Source organism: Nuphar pumila, chromosome 10 (assembly GCF_984573655.1).
Source record: "Nuphar pumila chromosome 10, dmNupPumi1.hap1.1, whole genome shotgun sequence".
In the NCBI taxonomy this organism is placed as follows: domain Eukaryota; kingdom Viridiplantae; phylum Streptophyta; class Magnoliopsida; order Nymphaeales; family Nymphaeaceae; genus Nuphar; species Nuphar pumila.
Genome location: NC_143258.1, coordinates 103,244,568 through 103,264,185, shown reverse-complemented (window position 1 = coordinate 103,264,185; position 19,618 = coordinate 103,244,568). Strand labels below are relative to the sequence as shown.

Here is a 19,618-nt window from a genome sequence, read left to right as displayed (position 1 = left end):
CATTTTCTGGCCAGATGCTGGCCGGAAAAGACTAGACATGAGAGGGCGAAGAGAGTGGTAAGAGGTGGAGAGGACAATCCAAGCTTGATAGTCGTAGTTTTTTTTTTTTTTTTTAACAAAATCAGGGTAAGGCTGATTTTTTATGAATTGGGTTTTGAGCAAATCTCAGTTTATGAAAAGTCAGTTTGGGGGGGGGGGGGGGGGGGGGCTCGCTTGTCTGGTAGAAGCAGCTAGTGCAAGTCATCTTGTGTTGAGACGTTGCAGGTTCAAAACCCAATGGTATAGTTGTATAACTGGTAGGGGTCTGCCTAACCCCAGCTTGCCTTTCAAAAAAAAACTCAGTTTTGTGTCATTCGAAAAAAAAAAAACATAAAATTGAGTTTTACCTTCAAAACCTGGTTAATGCCCAAAACCAGGTTTCTAATATGGTTTTGGGCATCATCCAAATGAGACCTATGTTTTATTCACTCCGGTAAATATTGGCTACATCACATGGTTTTGTTTATTTTGTATAACCAGCCCTATGGATATAATCTATATGGGTTGTTTAGTAAAAAGCATGTATAATTAGATTCGTTTTTAAGGGCTTCAAAGTCCAATAGCCTTAATGTGTCAAAATTTCAAGATTGAGAAAATCTTGTTTATATGTCGAAAGCACTCGTTTAAAAGCGTGTTCTCTAATAAATGGACCATATTGAGCGCATTTATGGGGTCAAATCGATCAAATAAAACTTGCACAGATAAGTTTTAATTAAAGAGTACAATACTCTAGAGTGTAGCCAATATTTTCTCTGTTGAATTAACACTTTAAATATATCATGATTTTCAAAATGTCATTATCTTTTGAAGATTAGGCTAGTCTGGTGATTTCTCATTCGACACCTCTGTATAGGAGGAAGGCCTCTCCATGCTTCTCTCTTGCATGAAGCCTCAGCGGAACTCTTCGTCTTCTGCATCTCCCTTTGTGCAGGAACTGTGAGTCCTCTGTACTTGAATGACAAAACCGAATATTTGGTTTTGAAGAGGAGGGTATAATCTCAAATGGGTCTCAAGGATGGCGAATTCTCGTTGAGGATAGAGGATTTTCTCCAACAGGCGGGTGGCTGCGCCATTATCGATGGGGGGCTCGCTACAGAGTTGGAACGCCACGGGGCGGATCTTAATGATCCTCTCTGGAGCGGCAAGTGCCTAATTAGCTCCCCCCATCTCATTCGTCAGGTCAATCTCAGAACACCCACTTGCTTCTTCCTCTCGTTTTGATTTTACTCTCTTAAAAAAATGAGTTTTTGGTGCTTATTATGATCTCGGTTTTATGAAATGAAAGCCTTTTTTCTTTCTGAAAGCTGTTTTTTGGTGCCAATTTGATGTTCTTGTTAATGTGTTTTTGTTAAATGTATGAAAGATGTCAATTGAAGCCTCTCCTTCTTTATAGGTGTTGTAGTTATGCTATTTGATTGTTGGTTTTAGATTTGGAAGATGTTGGAACGATAGGGTTTTGTGTCATCATGGAAGGAAAATTTTGGGGTTCTGTTGTAGCAAACTGCGAAGGCTTGCTCCGACAGAAATGGTATTAGCAAGCACCCTTATTGTGACCAACGGGTGATCCGCTTGTCTGGTAGGAGCAGCTAGTGCACGTCACCTTGTGTTGGGACGTTGCAGGTTCAAAACCCAATGGTGTAGATGTATAACTGGTAAGGGTCTGCCTAACCCCAGCTTGCCTTTAAAAAAAAACACCCTTATTGTGAAAGTGACAAGGAGAATTCTTGTGAGCATTGTTTGGTGTTCCCCTTGTTCATTTTCAAATTGTGGTGGTGGGTGGCATCTGACTCACAGAGGTTCTTCATGATCTGAAGCTTAGTTACTCTGGATAAGAGTTTTTGCTTTTTGTACTAAGACTGTATATTATTTTCTCTCTTGTTTTAAGATGTACATTTCACTGTATCAATGCATACCACTCGTGCAAAATAGCTCCTTGTGTCAGCTTTTCCATTTGAAATTGTCGTTGATCACTTTTAGGTAGTATTTCTTAGGAGATCATTTTCTAGGTAGTATTTCTTTCTAAGCTGTTGCACCAGATTCTAAAGTCTGAACAGCCCTAACGAAGAAAAGATTTCATGATATGAATTATTGCTGTCCTTTAAAAGTAGGAGTAATTATTTAATCATTTTCAATGCTTAATATTCTGTGAATTTCCCTTTTATTACTCGAGCAGGTTCATCTAGATTATCTTGAGGCTGGAGCAGAAGTGTTAATTACAGCATCTTATCAGGTACTTATTATCTACACTATTGGTATAGTTTGTATATTAATAAGCTTGAGGGCCTTGAAGTAGTCTCTGTTATATGGTTTGTTTCTTGCTTCTTTTGGATGGTGCAGGCTACTATTCAAGGTTTTGAGTCCAAAGGTTTATCACAGGCTAAAGGTGAAGCCTTACTTGAGAAGAGTGTCCAAATTGCATGCGAGGCACGTGATGAATTTATGCAGAGGTGTATCTCAGGAGCATATGATGCAATAGGAAATGGGCATACGCCAAAACCACACCATATTTTGGTTGCAGCCTCCGTGGGAAGCTATGGAGCTTATTTAGCTGATGGTTCGGAGTATAGGTGGGTCAAGCTGCTTTTGACTTTGCAGTTATTTAGGTTTTATTTATGTTCAGTTGTGAATTGATTTCTCTTCTTTTGTAGTGGACAATATGGGGATGCTATTACATTAGAGACTTTGAAGGATTTCCATAGGAGAAGGGTTCAAGTTCTAGCAAATTCTGGTGCTGATCTAATTGCATTTGAAACTATCCCAAACAAGATTGAAGCTCAGGTATTGCTTGCATGTTTTCTGTCCTGCTCTTTTGATTGTGGGATATTTAAAAAATCTGTGGTTTTGAAAGCAGTTAAGAAAATCTCCCTTCCTTTCCGTGAGACCCATTGCCTGAAAACGTCAGTGTTTGTTGTATCCTTGTGAGAATGAGAGGGTTCTTGTGGTCCACGTTGCTTTTGGCGTTTATGTACTTATTATTTCCTGCTTGAAGTTATTGTTGGCAAATCGGCTTTGTATAAGGAGCTTCACCTCTACAATCTTGTTGTATAAGAACCATAATATACCTTTGAGGATTTTTGAAGTATACCCTACACACACATATTTATCCTAAGCATCTTTAAATTGCTTGGTCTGTGTTCATGTGCATGAATTTCTCATAGTTTGCTCTCCTTTGACTCTAACTAATTCCATCTTTGGAGCATCACATGCAGGCTTATGTTGAGCTGCTTGAGGAAGGGGATATAAGAATCCCAGCATGGTTTTCGTTCAATTCTAAGGATGGTGTAAATGTAGTTAGTGGAGATTCTTTGGTCGAATGTGTCTCCATTGCTGACTCATGCAAGAAAGTGATCGCCGTTGGAATCAATTGCACACCTCCTAGGTTTATCCACGATTTGATTCTCTCTGCTCAGAAGGTATGAAAGTTAATGGCTACAATTCATATGAAAAACATTTATTTTCATCACTTCAGCAAGCAAAAATGGTGGTTCTATTCTTGTGTTCACACATATCTTTTATGTTGCATCTCTAATTATGGCCATTTAAGAAGCAATTCCATTTTCATGCATTGCCAGGATGTACTAAATCATGGGGAATATATATTCCTTTAAATGAGAAATCTAATGCATTAGCCTGCATGGAGATTATTGCAAAATCATGTTCGTCCTCTTTTTGACCTTTTTTTTATGACGAGGAACACCGGGTCACTAATGGGTTGGTGGGGTCACCGACACCCAAGCCCTTATGCAGATTAAAGGCACCCGCACACTCGGTGGGAGTCGAACCTCGGACGAAGGCATCAGCACCTTCTCCCTAGGCCTGCTGCCACTCGGGTGATCCGGGCGGGTGTCTTTGTAACCTTCTTTTTACATGAACATCATATTCCTAAGTGGAGCAATAGTCTTTTCTATGAAGATAAGAAATGCTTTTATGTTAAACATTCAACACGATGATGAAATACTTTTAGACTTGGTTCCATGTATTTGCAAAGCATACTTATTCTGAAGGTCCTGTTGGAGCAGGTGCTTGGAGCCATTTTCTTATGAGGAAATTGTATGGTTTGTCTTTTTACGTTTTGCAAGTAACTCAGTCGTAGAATTTCTCTTTGCCCCACTATGATATTTGTAGATGTCCAAATTTGGAATATGTCAGCTACCATGGGGATTTTACACAAATTTTTTTGGTGTCACAATTGGTTGTTATACATGTATTTTTACAGGTCACTACAAAACCAATTATTATCTATCCAAACAGTGGAGAGACATATGATGCAGACAAAAAGGAATGGGTGGTGAGTTATCTGGACATCTGATTTTTGTTTCACTTAGTATGCCATTTTGCTGCTGTCAGAAACCAGTTTGTGATTATATTCATGTAAGAATGTTGCTGTATGCTAGCAAATATAAAATTGCATTTCTTGGAAGACATCTTAGTGTAATAATTATTGTTTGTGTCAAAGCAACCTGATTTTGTGGATAAATAAAGCATCTAAAAAGTAAGTACTACTGCCAGAACATTTCATGCATCAATTGGTCATGCCACACCCATTGTTGCCAGAAGTTCCTATTATATCCTTGCTTTGGATATAATTGTTTTGATGTAAAGTTTTATTTTTTGTGAAAATTTTTTGTGCTTCACGGGTTGTTGACTTTAAATTCCTTTGGAAACCATGTTTTTCACTGAATAGACTATACTAGACCCATTGGCACAAAACATTGGCTGAAAATATTTAAAAAATCAATGGGGTTACTGGAGAGTATGGTGTCGTCAATGTGCCAATGTCATGCCTTATGTATCAATAAATAAATAAATAAATAAATAAATATATATATATATAAGTAAAATCAAAATAATGATGAATGTGAGAATGAATAAATAAATATAAATAACACACACACACACACATATATATATATATTATATATATGGTGGTACACACTTGATTTACATATGTTTAAGCTTAGGGATGGCAGTGGACTTGGGGAAACGGGGATCCATCCGAACCCACCCCATTTGTGGTGGGGATGGAGGACATGAAACGGGGAATGAACCGATGATGGAAGTGAAAATCAAACTCTTGCCCCAACCCGCCCCTTATCCCCATTAATGAAATTACTAATATACCCTTATTATATTATAAAAGGACATTTAAATCTTATATATATTTCTTGTAATGAAACGAAGTGTGCACAAATACAATGCCACTAAAGGGTTACAAGGTGCACAATCATAAAAGCCACTAATGGGCACACTGACAAATGCTACAAAGGGAAAAAACAATATGTAAAACTAATAATTTATTGAAACCTCACAAAAATGCAAGAAACATTCTTGAATTACAATGGGAGGGGATCACCCCTATTTACAAAGAAATGGAGAGAAGAAGAGCTCAAAAGAGCTCTTGGAGCAAGCTCCAACAGTCATAAAAAGAGTCGTTGGAGCTTGCTCCAACATCTCTTTTGACTAGTCAACCTAGTGTTGACTAGTCAAACTCTAGTTCAAAAAGTGAACTAGAACGAAGTTCTAATTTAAAGAGAACTAGATAAAATAAAATAAAAAGAAAGAAATAAAAAATATATATCAAAAGAATATATATACATACTCTTTTATGTATATATATATATTATATACATATATTTCATATATATATATATACAATTTAACACTCTCCCTGAAACTTACGGTGTAACAATTGAAAGTTTGCCTAAAAGGAAATGAAACCTGGGAGCAATGAGAGGTTTAGTAAAGAAATCTGCTAGCTGGTATTCTGAAGTAATATAAGACATATCAATAGTCTCATGTAGATACTCTTCTCGAACATAGTGACAATCCATTTCTATATGCTTGGTGCATTCATGAAAAATGCGGTTGTTGGCAATGTAAATTATACTTTTATTGTCACAACACATGCGTTATGCATTGGTCACTTGAACTCCCATATCTGCCAGCAATCGCCTGAGCCATACCACCTCTATCGTGGTGGTTGACATGGCTCGATACTCAACTTCAGTTGATGAAAGTGAATCCTTATACTGCTTCTTACATCGCCACGAAATTAGAGATTCACCTAGAAAAACACAAAAACTAGTGGTTGAATGTTTGTTATTTGGATCACCTCCCCAAACAGCATATGTATAAACAATTAAATCTAATGTAGAAGAAGCAAACATAAAGAGGCTTCGAGAAAGAGAGGTCTTAATATATCTAATAATACACACGACTACTCCCATGTGAACAAAAGTTGGATCATGCTGAAATTGACTAGCTGTGTGTACAACGTGTGCTATATCGGGTCTAGTAATTGAAAGGTAAGAGAAAGCTCCAATAAACTATATGTAAAGAGTAGGATCTTCAAGAGGTTCTCCACCATCAATTCACATATTGGTGTTTACAATTTTAGTAGTGTCAACTCTCTTATCATTCGTAATGTCAGGCCTGAAAACAATATCAGAAGCAAATTTAGACTGAGATAACATATTCCTTCTAGGAAAGTAAGCAACTTCAATTCTTAAGAAATATTTAAAAAACCCTTTTTAATATTTTCAACTTCCTGTGTGTCTCCTTCAGTGATAATCATGTCGTCCAGGTAGAGGAGAAAGATAATTATACTTGCATTAGACACCTTAACAAACAATGCAGTGTCAGTCAAACAAGAACTAAAACCAATATCAAGCATAACTTGACTAAACCTATCATATGAAGCTTCAGGTGCTTGTTTAAGGTTATAAAGGACTTTATCCAAGCGAAGAGCTTTACCCTTAGGGATATTTATACCAGGTGGTGCCTCTATGTAACTTCTTCAACCAGATTTTCATTAAGAAATGCATTTTTAACATCCATTTGAAAGATACGCCATTTTCTAATTGAGGCTAAGGCAACTAGGGTCCTAAGAGTGGTCAATTTAGTAACATGAGCAAATGTTTCTTTGTAGTCTATGTTGTATTCTTGGGAATATCCCTTGGCGACTAATCTAGTTGTATATCTTTCAAGTGTTCTATCGCTCTTGGTTTTAACCTTATATACCCACCTACAACCTATAAGTTTCTTTCCTTGTGGTATATCTTGAATGGTCCAAGTTCTAGTCTTTTCTAGAGCTTCCAATTCTACCCTCATGGCTTTAACCTACTTAGAATGTTCTTTAGCTTGAGCACATGTTGAGGGTTCTATACATGAATAAATTAATGCAATGAATGTCTTGTATTTTGGAGAAAAGAAGTCATAGGACCCAAACTTCTCAGGTAGTTTGGAGATCCTAGATGACCTTATGGTTTATTCTTTAGACTGATCAAAATATTTTTCCAGTACACGGGTGATTTGAATCCCTACGCCTAGAGTATTGCAAATAGTTATTACCCTTATGGGTTTGCTCTTTATCAATCACATCATCATGACCATTGTCAAGGTCACATTCACAACCATTATCAACTATCAAGGTCACATTCATGATTGTAGTCATTATGTTCGGAAACTAAGTCAAATAAAAAGGAATATTCAGTTACTTAGTATTTTCAAAATCAAAGAATTTTTCATTTTTGTTTGTCGTGGTGTATGTTGTTTTCTGATGATATTGTTTTGATTAATGAGTCTAGAGCTGAGGTTAATGCTAAGTTAGAATTATGGAGACAAACATTGGAAGTAAGAGGTTTTAAGTTGAGTAAGAGTAAGACAAAATATATGAAATGTCGGTTTAGTAAGCAACAAAGTAGTGATTGGAGTGTAGTGAAGCTTGGTGAGCAAGAAATACCGGTGGATGATTGTTTCAAATATTTGGGATCTATCATTCAAAAGTATGGAGAAATTGATGGAGATGTAAATCATAGGATAAAGGTTGGGTGGATGAAATGGAAAAGTGCAACTGGAGTGTTGTGCGATCGTAGAATGCCATTGCGGTTGAAGGGAAAGTTTTATAGGGCGACTATTAAGCCCACTTTACTATATGGTTAATGAGATATACAACAGTGAATGCAACTTCAACCCACAAACCTTTAGTTACTTGATTCGCTACTAGCAAGGTTTTGGTGGTTTTCATAATGTGTCTATGTTTTCGTTCAGCCAGACCATTTTGCTGTGGTGTGTGTGAATAAGATCTTTGATGTATGATGTCATGCAAATTTAAATAATCCTTAAGTTCCTTTGATAAAAATTCTCTTCTTGAATCAGTTCGAACGATAAAAATCTCATTTCCAAACTAATTTTTAACCAGGTTATGAAATATTTGAAAATGTGTAAAAAACAGAGTTGCTAGTCGAAGAAGCGGAAGTGGGAAGCGAGATACTTTCAAAATTTTAGAAAGGGAGAAGCGTGGGACGACTTAGAAGTGAACCAGGATTTATCTCTAAAGCGACCTAGGAAGTGAGGGGGAAGAGAAAAAAGAGAAAAAAAAAATAAAATAAAGAAATAAATGGAAAAAGGAGGAAGCGAGGGGGAAGGGAAGGGCGCTTCCCAAATTTTTTTGTGTGCTTCCTAGCGCGTTTCGAAAGCACGACATTTCGCTCTTCTGAAATGCGCTTCTCCAAAGCCTACGACGCTTCCAGTAACTCTGGTAAAAACTTCAGATTTATGTTTAAGGAAGTAAATCCAAGTGTGCCTAGATAAATCGTCAACAAAAATCACATAGTATGCATAACCACCTTTGGATAAGATTGATGCTCAGGCCCCATACATCTGAATGTATTAACTCAAGCAGTCTAGAAGAAACAAAGGTTCTTTAATGAAATGGTAATCTCTTCATTTTCCCAAGAATACAGTTATTACAAGTAAAATTCTCAAAATTACAAAAAAAAATTGAACTTGGAAAATATTGGATTTTAGATACATGAAGATGGCCAAGTTTTTTATGCCATAAATCCAAATATAAATTCTGAACATTATAAAAAAAATATCCTTAGGTATTTTCAACAAATCCATATTGTATAGGCTTCCTTCTATATGGCCTTCCTCAATCAGCTTCCCTGACTGGCGATTCTGCACTCAACAACGATCAAAAGAGAAGGGGACGTTACATCCATGGTCAGAAATTTGAGAAACTGATAAGAGGTTTAAACTTAATTTGAGAATATATCTAACTATTGGAATAATAAAAAATTTAGAATTTTGCAAAATATTTTCAAAATTTCCTACTCTTTTTATTTCAATAGATGTACCATCAGCTGTAAAAACATTTGACACGCTTGAGTTATTATGATATTCAGATAAAATATTACTATTAAGGGTCATATGAAAGAAAGCATCATAATCAAGAAGCTAAGGAATTTTACCAAGGTTGGTGAAGGATGAGAGTGTAGCCTCAGTGGATGTCTCATGTGAAGAAGATGCCCTTTTGAGTAGTGGTTGGAGAATTTTCATTAGTTGAAAGTTGAAACATAAATACAGGTGCATCATGAGCTTTGTCATTGGATTCTTGAGGAGAGCCAACTGAAGTCACATTTTTTTCTTCCTTTCTTCTATACTTTGGTCATTGAGGTCTAATGTGACCCGGTTCATGGCAATTATGACATAATTTTTTTCTTGTCATACTCATTGCTTTGCTTCCAATAAGGCTTATTTTCATACTCATTCACTTGTTTCCATTGAGGTGGTTTATACATGCACATGTAATTGCCCATTCTAGAGGCGACAAGAACGGAATCATCTTCATTCTTTAAAGTGTGACCTTTAAGCCTATTCTCCTCCATAGTTAACTCTTCAATAGTGTCAACAATAGAGAGAATTTTGCTTGGCAAAACTCAATGTCTTCGGGAGAGTGTCACTTAAGCTCAAGAAGTGATAACTCTTCTCAAAGTTCGGACAAGGCATTATAATAGTCTCTAATACTCTTGTTCTTTTGAGTCATAGTACGAACTTTATTTTGTAAATTGCACACATGTGCAATATCTTTAAAGGAATATATATTTTTAAGGTATTTTCAAGCCTTATCGACATGCTCAAAATTGCAAGGTTAGAGCATTTACTAAGATCCACACTATTAATAAGACAAGTCATAATCTATGTCACATGGGTGCGGGTGCGGGTGCGACACGGGTGCGGCACAATTTTAAAATTTTTGGACACGGGGACTCGGCAAAATATATATATATATATATATATATTTATAATTTTATTGAGCTTGTTGAAAACATTTATACGGTATTGACTTTTCCTGTTATGTGAGATTTTTGTGATTCATCTTCTCAAAATTTACTAAGTGTGTTAAATAATTTCTAGTTTAAAATATCATGGAGATGGAAGCCTTTTTATTAACTGAAACATTCTTTTCTTTAGGTATTGGATTTCTTCAATAGTCGCATGGATGCACAAAATGTATTTATTTTATTTTATTTTTAAAATGCCACAGTGTGACTGTGCACAGGCACAGTCACAGACTGTGCGCAGTCTGTGACTGTGCGCAGTCTGTGACTGTGCGCAGTCTGTGACTGTGCGCAGTCTGTGACTGTGCGCAGTCTGTGACTGTGCACACTGCACAACCTGTGACTGTGCACAGTCACAGTCTGTGACTGCAGCACAGTCACAGTCTGTGCCTCTTTTTATATATATTTTTTTAAATAAACAACAACAACAACAACTACGCCTTCATCCCAAAACAATTGGGGTCAGCGATATGAACCAAAAAAGAAAATCATTTTGGGTCTTCCACGTGAATCCTTTTCCTCCAATCATTTCTATCCAATGCCATGTCCTCGGTGAGGTTCAAACCAAATTTTTATATTGTTTTAAATAAAAAATATAAAAATTTGATTTTTAGGGACATTTTTGGACTCGGTCAAAGTTGACCGAGTCCAAAATGTAGACGGACTCGGCCTGGACTCGTTGACCGAGTCCGACTCGGCGTTGATCGAGTCCGGGCCGAGTCCGAAGCCGCACCCGAGTCCGCACCCGTGTCGGGGCGTGTCGACTCGGGTGCGGCACCTCCTTAGCCGAGTCCGTGTGACATAGGTCATAATCTTGCTATGTCCTATTCTCCATTCTTTCTACTTTCTCTCATAAGTGGCTAAAGCCTTGGTTTTCTCATCATTTATGAGAGATTTTTTTTCACTTTCTATCTTGGTGAGAACTAGTTTAAGATCCAGATCGAAACCATCCACTAGTCCCCACAACCCCTTTCCCCAAAGGTGGTGCTTCACAATTGAAAACCACTTTACAAAATTAATATCGTTGAGTTTCATAGGTATGATGGTGACTTTTTTATGGTCATCCATTTTTATAAGGGGTAAAAGAGATAGAGAGCGATAGAGAAGAAAATAGAGGAAAGAAGCAAAAACGCATGCACCACACTACGAACAAGAACCACGAGCCACTCTTGTCTTCAAAAGCACGATCACATGACCACGTGAATCACCAAAGAGCAAGTGGTACTTTTCTTGTTCTTACAAGCATGAAAAATGAGGCTTCAATCTTCAGGAGCATCTAAGCTCTGATACCATGTAATGAAACGAACTGTGCACAAATACAATGCCACTAAAGGGCTACAAGGTGCACAATCACAAAAGCCACTAATGGGCACACACACAAATGCCACAAAGGGCAAAGTGCAAACACAATATGTAAAAACAATAATTTATTAAAATCTCACAAAAATGCAAGAAGCATTCTTGAGTTACAATGGGAGGAGATCACCCCTATTTATATACAAAGAAAGGGAGAGAAGGAAAGCTCAAAAGAGCTGTTGGAGCAAGCTCCAAGGGCTCCTTTTGTGACCGTTGGAGCTTGCTCCAACAGCTCTTTTGACTAGTCAACCTAGTGTTGACTAGTCAAACTCTAGTTCAAAAAGTGAACTAGAACAAAGTTCTAGTTTAAAGAGAACTAGATAAAATAAAATAAAAAGAAAGAAAAATAAAGAAAATATATACATATATATATATATATACAATTTAACATTTCTAACCCTAAGTTTCTACTTCCTAACCCTAAAAACGGATCCCCTTTATCTCTTTTCTCTAACGGCTATAAAGAAGGGCCATTTAAATCCTGTACCGGGGGAAAACGAGGATCCATCCAAACCCATCTCATTTGGCGCGGGGATGGAGGATATGAAACATGGAATGGACCAGGGATGAAGGTGAAAATCAAAACCCGCCATGGGGATGGAGGGCAAATTTTTAAGATGGGGCGGGGGTGGAGAGCTTGCTTCCTACACCCGTCCCAGTCCACTGCCATCCCTATTTAAGCTCCATGAGCAAAATCTAACTGTTGGATCATGTTTATCATGTGCTATTTATTATTTTCATGTATTAAGGTTGACTCAAATATGATGTTTTATACCATTTTTAAACCACCCTTATTTTCATGAATTGTAAGCCGTTGATTTTCATCATCTCAAAAATGAAATCTTATGACATCAAATATGATAAAACCTTCTCATATAGTAAATAAATAATGCTAAACACATGTACGGTTAGATTTACCATTCGGTGGCTAGATCTATGCCGTATGGTATCATGGTACAAAACGTTCATATATATATATATATATATATATATATATATATATATATATATATATATAGAGAGAGAGAGAGAGAGAGAGAGAGAGAGAGAGAGAGAGAATCAAACTATTAATTTTTTAGGCACATTACTAAATATTGCCTATTCTTATCAGTTGTCATTATTCTGCCCTTTGCTGCAGTGAAACCTGTCAACATTGCATGATACCAACACAGACTGGATACCCGACAACATCATGTTCCTACTCATATAATTAGTATTTATAATAAATAAAAACATTCAAGCCAGTGTTTTACACATACCTCCTTCATCTAAGTTATACTTGGTAGTCCACCATAATGGGATGTAAAGAGAATCATGATATTCTCTTATTGTTGTTTCACATGATATTAAACCGAAAATCTCATCCTGGTTTTGACAGATTCTATTTGTTCTAGAGCAGTGCTATGAGAATGTCTGGTACTTCAAATCACTTCTTGTGCAGCACATTAATGTAGCTTGTCAATGGTTCTTCTTGAAGCCAATATATGTACATATCTTGCAATTTTTCATGCGCTATGGCATCATATGAAGCTTCCTTACATCTTTTATGTTTTATAATGGCCCTGAATTCTATGCTGAATTGAGGGCAATCACTTTGTGTCCTACCCAGGGTCAGGATTCGCATGTGCTGTCTTGCCAATAGTAGAGGCTGCTTTAGGTGTTTGGATCCATAGCTGTATCAAAATCTTTTCTAGACTAGTCTAGTGTATTGACATTGTCAGTGGTTTTTCTCTCTTTTTCAGGAATCTACTGGAGTTTCAGATGAAGATTTCGTGTCCTATGTGTGTAAATGGCACGATGCTGGAGCTTCCCTTATAGGGGGCTGCTGTAGGACAACTCCTAATACAATTAGAGCCATCTGTAGGGCTCTGAACAAGTGATTTTGCTTTATTGCTTCTAAAGAACAGTAGTAGTTTGGAACGTGATTTTTCTGGATTGCCTCTGCAGAACAGCAGTAGTTTGGAAGGTGCATATGATGCCCACTTGTCAACAGGTTGTCGGCTGACACTTGGTATATTAAGAGCTTAAACTAGGAGATCTTGTCTTTCCTTCTGTTTTGTTACCAACAAAAAGACAAGTGTTAGAGAATATATGTTTTGGCAGGCTAAGATTGACAGACTTATCTCTTGTTTTATGTATCAGATCATGTTTTTGCTCTCTCTCTCTCTCTCTCTATTAAGAGCTTAAACTAGGAGATCTTGTCTTTCCTTCTGCTTTGTTACCAACAAAAAGATAAGTGTTAGAGAATATATGTTTTGGCATGCTAAGATTGACAGACTTGTCTCTTGTTTTATGTATCAGATATTGTTTTTGCTCTCTCTCTCTCTCTCAACAGGGAAAAAACTACTTTGCTTACCGAGTTCATTGGCATAAACCCCAACATCGCCTTGCCCACCAGGGAGGAGAGTAGTACACAGCTTTAGCCTTATGGTAAATATACACACCCCTGAGTTTTGAACTCCTGACATCCTGTCAACTCAGTGACGTTTACAATTACCCTCTACCAGATGAGCAAAATCCCTTGTGGGCGTGGGCAGATCAGGTGCATATCACATTGCACACTTGAGTGTGCTGCTGCACCTGATCTGTCTTCCATCTTCTGTTGGGCCCCACAGCTGACAGGTTGTACCCCAGAGATGGAGGTTAGTCAGGTGCAGCCGCTCAAAGTGTTCAATGTGATTGCACCTGATAAGCCCTCGTCGGCTATGTTTTTACTTTTTCTGGTAGACTTACGTTTAGGGGACTTTTCCATGCCATGGGAACAAACACCGTTTGTTCCGAAATGTGCGGAAAGGGATACCATTTCTTGAGGCCCCACATCACCTAAACAAATGAGGAATTACATGCGCATGTGTGGACAAATGCAGCCTTGAGAGAAACCTATATGTAGGGGTAGGCTGGGCTGGGCGGTCCAATGGGCCAAGCCGACCTGGCCTGCCATGGGCTGGGTTTGGGCCAAGGTTTTAAGCCCGGGCCCATTAGGTACTGGGCCAAAACCCAGCCCGTTATATACGTTGGCCAGGCTTGGGCCAGCTCGTGGGCTACTGAGCCAGCTTGATGGGCCTGAGGTATTTATTAAGTTTTTAATAATATATAAATTTAAAAAATTAACTTGCATAGTAACTTGGTAACTATTATTATTTACCTAATTAGTTAGGTTAATTTTATGAAAACTAGAAAGATAATTAATTGGTGCATGAGAAGTTGATAACTTATTAATTATTCTTATCTTATAATCATATCGCCGACCCCAATTGTTTTGGGATGAAGGCGTAGTTGTTGTTATAATAATAAGAAATCTTTTTTGATCAATCCCCTTGTTCCTTATTTTTTGAGAATTAGAAATGACCTTTTCAAGTTTGAATTTGTTCATTTGAAATCTGTTTTTTTTATTCCATTCCATCATTCTTTAAGTCCCATGGGTTTGATCCTGTAAAATCTTATCTATTTTCTCATAGAACTAAGGGTACAAAATCAATTAGATTGATTTTTCTATCAAAAGTATTATGTGAAATCTTTGATTTCTTTCCTCTCCCTCTATCTCTATCTCATAGGTACTGCATTTGAATCAATTTTCTTATGTATGAATCAATATTATTACATTCTAATTCTTCCCCGACACCTCCCAAAGAAAATCCTGAATTGGATTCCAAATTGATATTTATAAATGGATTTGTGCTGCCCGCTTCACATTGGGCTGGGCCAAACCGGGCCAAAACCTGACCTGTTAGTAAACAGACTGGGCTTTGGCCCGGCTCATTATTAAACGGGCAGGGTCATCTTTGGGCTGGGCCGCACTTAGTCGAAGAATAAGGTTACAGTCCGAGATTTGAGCTGAAATCCCCCATGAAAAAGGATAAGAGCAGTAATATGCTTTCTTGCATCTAAGACTGTTCGGATCTGGAATGATGGATTCTTTTTTTTTTTGAAAGGTAAGCTGAGGTTAGGCAGACCCCTACCAGTTATACAACTATACCATTGGGTTTTGAACCTGCAACATATCAAACACATGGTGACGTGCACTAGCTGCTCCTTCCAAGCAAGAGAAGAGATGGATTCTGATGAGAAACAAGTGTGGAACTCGTACTTGGTGGAAATGCAGTCCTTCCATCTCAGGGAAACCACTGCATTCAGGTTTGCACCTAGTTGGTGCCAATTTAAATCCTGCCAAATAAGTTCCATGGAACTTGTTTGGGGCATACCAAACAGTGGAACAGCCACTTCACAGAAAGCAAATTCCAAGTTTTTCTTTCCCCCTTTTTTCTTGGAATTCAAGCACGACATGGTGCGTCTTACACCGAGGGCCATGGCAAACGTTTCATAAAATTTTAATGGCTTATATAGAATTTATTTTTGAGGGAGGCTTGTATAGAAAATTGACTATTGATAAACTGACTCCAGTCTGTCGATTTAAACATTTAGGTTCTGCGGCGTGTGCAATGTAGGGCCAGTAGGCTGCTAGTGAAAAGAGACGAGTAGGCTGGGAAACGAGCCGTCGTAAAATCGGCTCGGCAAGCTAAGCATGAACAGTAGGTACTCGGCTGGGCTTGAATCGTATGAGCTCATTAAATAGTAAAAAATATACTTTAAATATATTTTAAATCATATAGTATATGTATAATGTATGATTGAACTATTTGGCTAAAATCTTATTATTTCTAAGTCTGAAACAATGCATTTTTGTAATTCTATTTCTTCCAGTTCTAAATCAACCTATTTTTCTGCAAACAAGTCAGCTCAAACTCTGCTCATTTAACACAATATCATTATGAGCTTGAACTGGGCTTGGCTCACCACAAAAATGAGCCAAGCTTGGCTCGATCGGCTCACTTACCAGCCATTGAGATGAGTGTTTTTAGAATATAGGTCGCAGCAAACATCAATTGAATTTGGAAATCAACAGGGGTGTTCCTGCAACAAGGCCAAAGCTGTTTACTACTGAGGGGGTAAGAGGGATCTCAAGGGTTTTACAGACCAGAGGTCTGCCAATATGCGGTCCAAGATGACTGATTTATTTTGCCTAGCTAAAAAACAAACATTGAACTTTATTTTTAAGGGGAATACACTTTCAGGTATCATAACTAGGGGTGTCAAATGGTTGGGTTTACCCGGACCCGACCCAGATCAAAACCTATAGGGTCTGGGTATGGTGAGTGTCAACGGGTCAGGTTTGGTTCAGATCCAGGCGGAACCTGACTTGGACCAGATTTTCGAGTATGGTATCAGATCTAGACCCAGTTTTACTATAAGATAAACCATACCCAGACCAATAAGAACTACATGAACCAGACCCGAACCATACCCGGTAAAATAATAATTTTTATCATTTTTACATTGAAAAATTGTGGGTCTAAATCGAAACTCGGGTCGGGCCTAGGTCTGGTATAAAATTCACAAACTATACCCGAGTCTTAATCAGGTCTTCTTATTTGTCACCATACCCGGTCCCTATAAGGTTTGGTCCATGTCGGGTCTGGGTAAACCCGACCCGTTGACACACCTAATGGTGATAAATATCAAGATCAGGGTCTGGATCCAAAGAGTCCGATAAATACATGGCCGGGTATAGTTTGTGAAATTGTATACCAGACCCGGGCCCGACCTGAGTTCCGATTAAGACCCACAAATTTTCAATGTAAAAATGATAAAAAATATTATTTTATCGGGTATGGTCCGGGACTGGTTCATGTAGTTTTTATTGGGTCCGGGTATGGTTTCTCTTATGGTGGTCTGAATAGACCCAGGTCCGGACTGAATACCATAGCCAAAAATCGAGTCCAGTTCTGGTTTCACCTGGGTCCAAACCAAACCCGACCCGTTGACACCCCTCATCATAACCCTGATATATTAATAAAGTGATGGATAGAGGTGTACTAACACACGACCCCTATTGCTGGAATGCTAATGCTAACCCTTTTCTCTCCCTTTCTCCTCTTGGATACTGTCTCCCAAAACCTGGTCTCTTAATCTCATTTTTAGTCTCCCCTCACGTCATTCAAGCATGGCCTTGGAGACTATGAGTGCAATGGGAGCATCCATTGACAAACACACCCTTTCTGTGGGTCATGATCTACCTATAGGTGCAACTGGGTGGGGCTCCAGTCTGGCCCTGTCGTATCTATTTTGAATCAGGTCTAAAAATTAGACCCGTACCTGACCAAAGTTGGTTCAGCTGGGCCTGGGTTCAAGTCTGGACTTTAGGGCACGCTTAGTTCGATCTCAGAAAGTGAATCTCATTTGAACAGTACCCTCGAATTACATAAGTTTTTTTTGGCATGGAACCTCAAAAGCAATCTCTTAAAAAGCGAGGCACAAAACCCCAAAAATGAGATTTATAAAATAAATCTCATTTGTGTGAGAATTAAAATCTCATGAGTGTATCTTTTGAACAGTATTTTCACATTTCAAAAAACACAACCAAGCTTACTCTTGTTAAAAGTATAAACCAATAAGAATAAATGGGCTTCATTATGTACAGCTTAGTATATAAATAACTTGTGTCTTAAACAAACACATTTTAAAATTAGATTAACAAAATTAATGCCCAACCTGGCTCAATTTGATTCAGGTCCGGATCCAGTTTTCACTAAAAGTATAAATCTATAGGGGTTAATAGCCTTGTTGTATTATGAATCTGGTCTGTTTGAAAAGAGTAGGTCTTAAACAGGCCAAATTTTAAGTTGGCCTAAAAATAGATCCATATGGATTAACATATTCGACTATAAATCAAGTTGAGCGTAATTAAATCCATATAAAGGTTGTTAGGTTTAAGCATATGTTTTGGTACATCTACTCAAGACCAACCATGTTGAAATGCCTAACTTTTAGTAACATTGCTTCAAAGGCAGCTTCTCAGGCAAGAAAATAGGTGATGTTTGCAAATCTGTATAATTTTCTCATTTTTATCAGGAAAATTTAAATGTAAATAACTTAGCACTTTCATTTAAAAGATAATATCAGGAAATTATCAAAATATTACAAATACATAGCACTTTTAAATGGTAGTGATGAAAATATAGCATTATCCACGATATTTTCAGAACACCACCAAATATATGTTACTAGGGGTGGCAAAATCTGACCCGACCCGCCAACCCGCTTCTTAGCCGGGTTAGGGTTTGGCTTAAACGGGTTTGTGTCATAAATGGGTCGACCCGCCTAACCCGTTTATTAAACGGGTAGTGTTAGGGGTATGCCAACCCGCCAACCCGTTTACACGAACCCGTCAACCCGTTTATATATATATATATATCTAACCCTAACTCCTAACTTTACACTTTAGTCACCCACCTAACTCATTCCTACCCAGCCGCAGCCGAGAGCCCGAGACCTCTCCTCTCCAGTGGTGGTGTGCGTTTGTGCGGTTATCGTGTCTATGTTATCGGGTCGACCCATTTAATAAACGGGTTTTCGTGTCGTGTAATCGTGTCGTGTCGACCTGACCAGTTTATTAAACGGGTTATCAGTGTCGTGTCGGGTTACCCATTTAATAAATGTGTCGTGTTTGTTTTTGCCACAACCGACCTGTTTAATAAACGGGTCGTGTTCGTGTTGAGGTATTCTGACCTGCCAACCCGCCGACCCGACCTGATTGCCACCCCTAATGTTATTGTGGTCGATATATCCACGAAGTTCTATAACTGGTTGATATATGAACCCTTGTGGTACTGGATCCATGGAAATTAAGTAAGATGTCTTGATTTTCAAGTTGAAAAATAAAGTGGGAGCAGATTACTCCCGATTTTCACTGGATCTGACCATATCAGTCTATCGGGTTTTGACCTAGATCCCAAATGCACTGGTCATGTTTGTTCCAGATTAGACCAATATTTGGAAATACAGTATCTGGATTTGGCAATCTGGGCCAGATAGACCCGGGTCTAAACTCTGACCTGTTTGCACCCTTAAGTTTTGGAAGCAAAGGAGCTGCCTCTGGTCCAGATCCAAGCAGACCAAGTTGCTCGAATTTAACACACAAGTTGGTCTTTGCTTAATCTGATGTAACCTAAGTACCTAACCCTGGTGCAGAGTTTTAGTAATCCAGGGTGGGAATAATAAAAGTATGTGCGACTCACGAGTCAGGACAGATGGTAGCAATT

The 19,618-nt window shown here is 38.1% G+C and overlaps 1 protein-coding gene across 1 annotated transcript; it reads left to right on the top strand.

Moving 5' to 3' along the window:
- Window positions 1-837: 837 nt before the first annotated feature.
- Window positions 838-13,676, top strand: LOC149827696 (homocysteine S-methyltransferase 2-like). The gene is made up of 7 exons (XM_090018215.1): window positions 838-1,218; window positions 2,213-2,269; window positions 2,377-2,606; window positions 2,688-2,817; window positions 3,249-3,452; window positions 4,256-4,327; window positions 13,262-13,676. The coding sequence occupies exons 1-7, from the start codon at window positions 1,042-1,044 to the stop codon at window positions 13,397-13,399; spliced, it is 1,008 nt and encodes a 335-aa protein (XP_089874341.1). The 5' UTR covers window positions 838-1,041; the 3' UTR covers window positions 13,400-13,676.
- The last annotated feature ends 5,942 nt before the right edge of the window (window positions 13,677-19,618 follow it).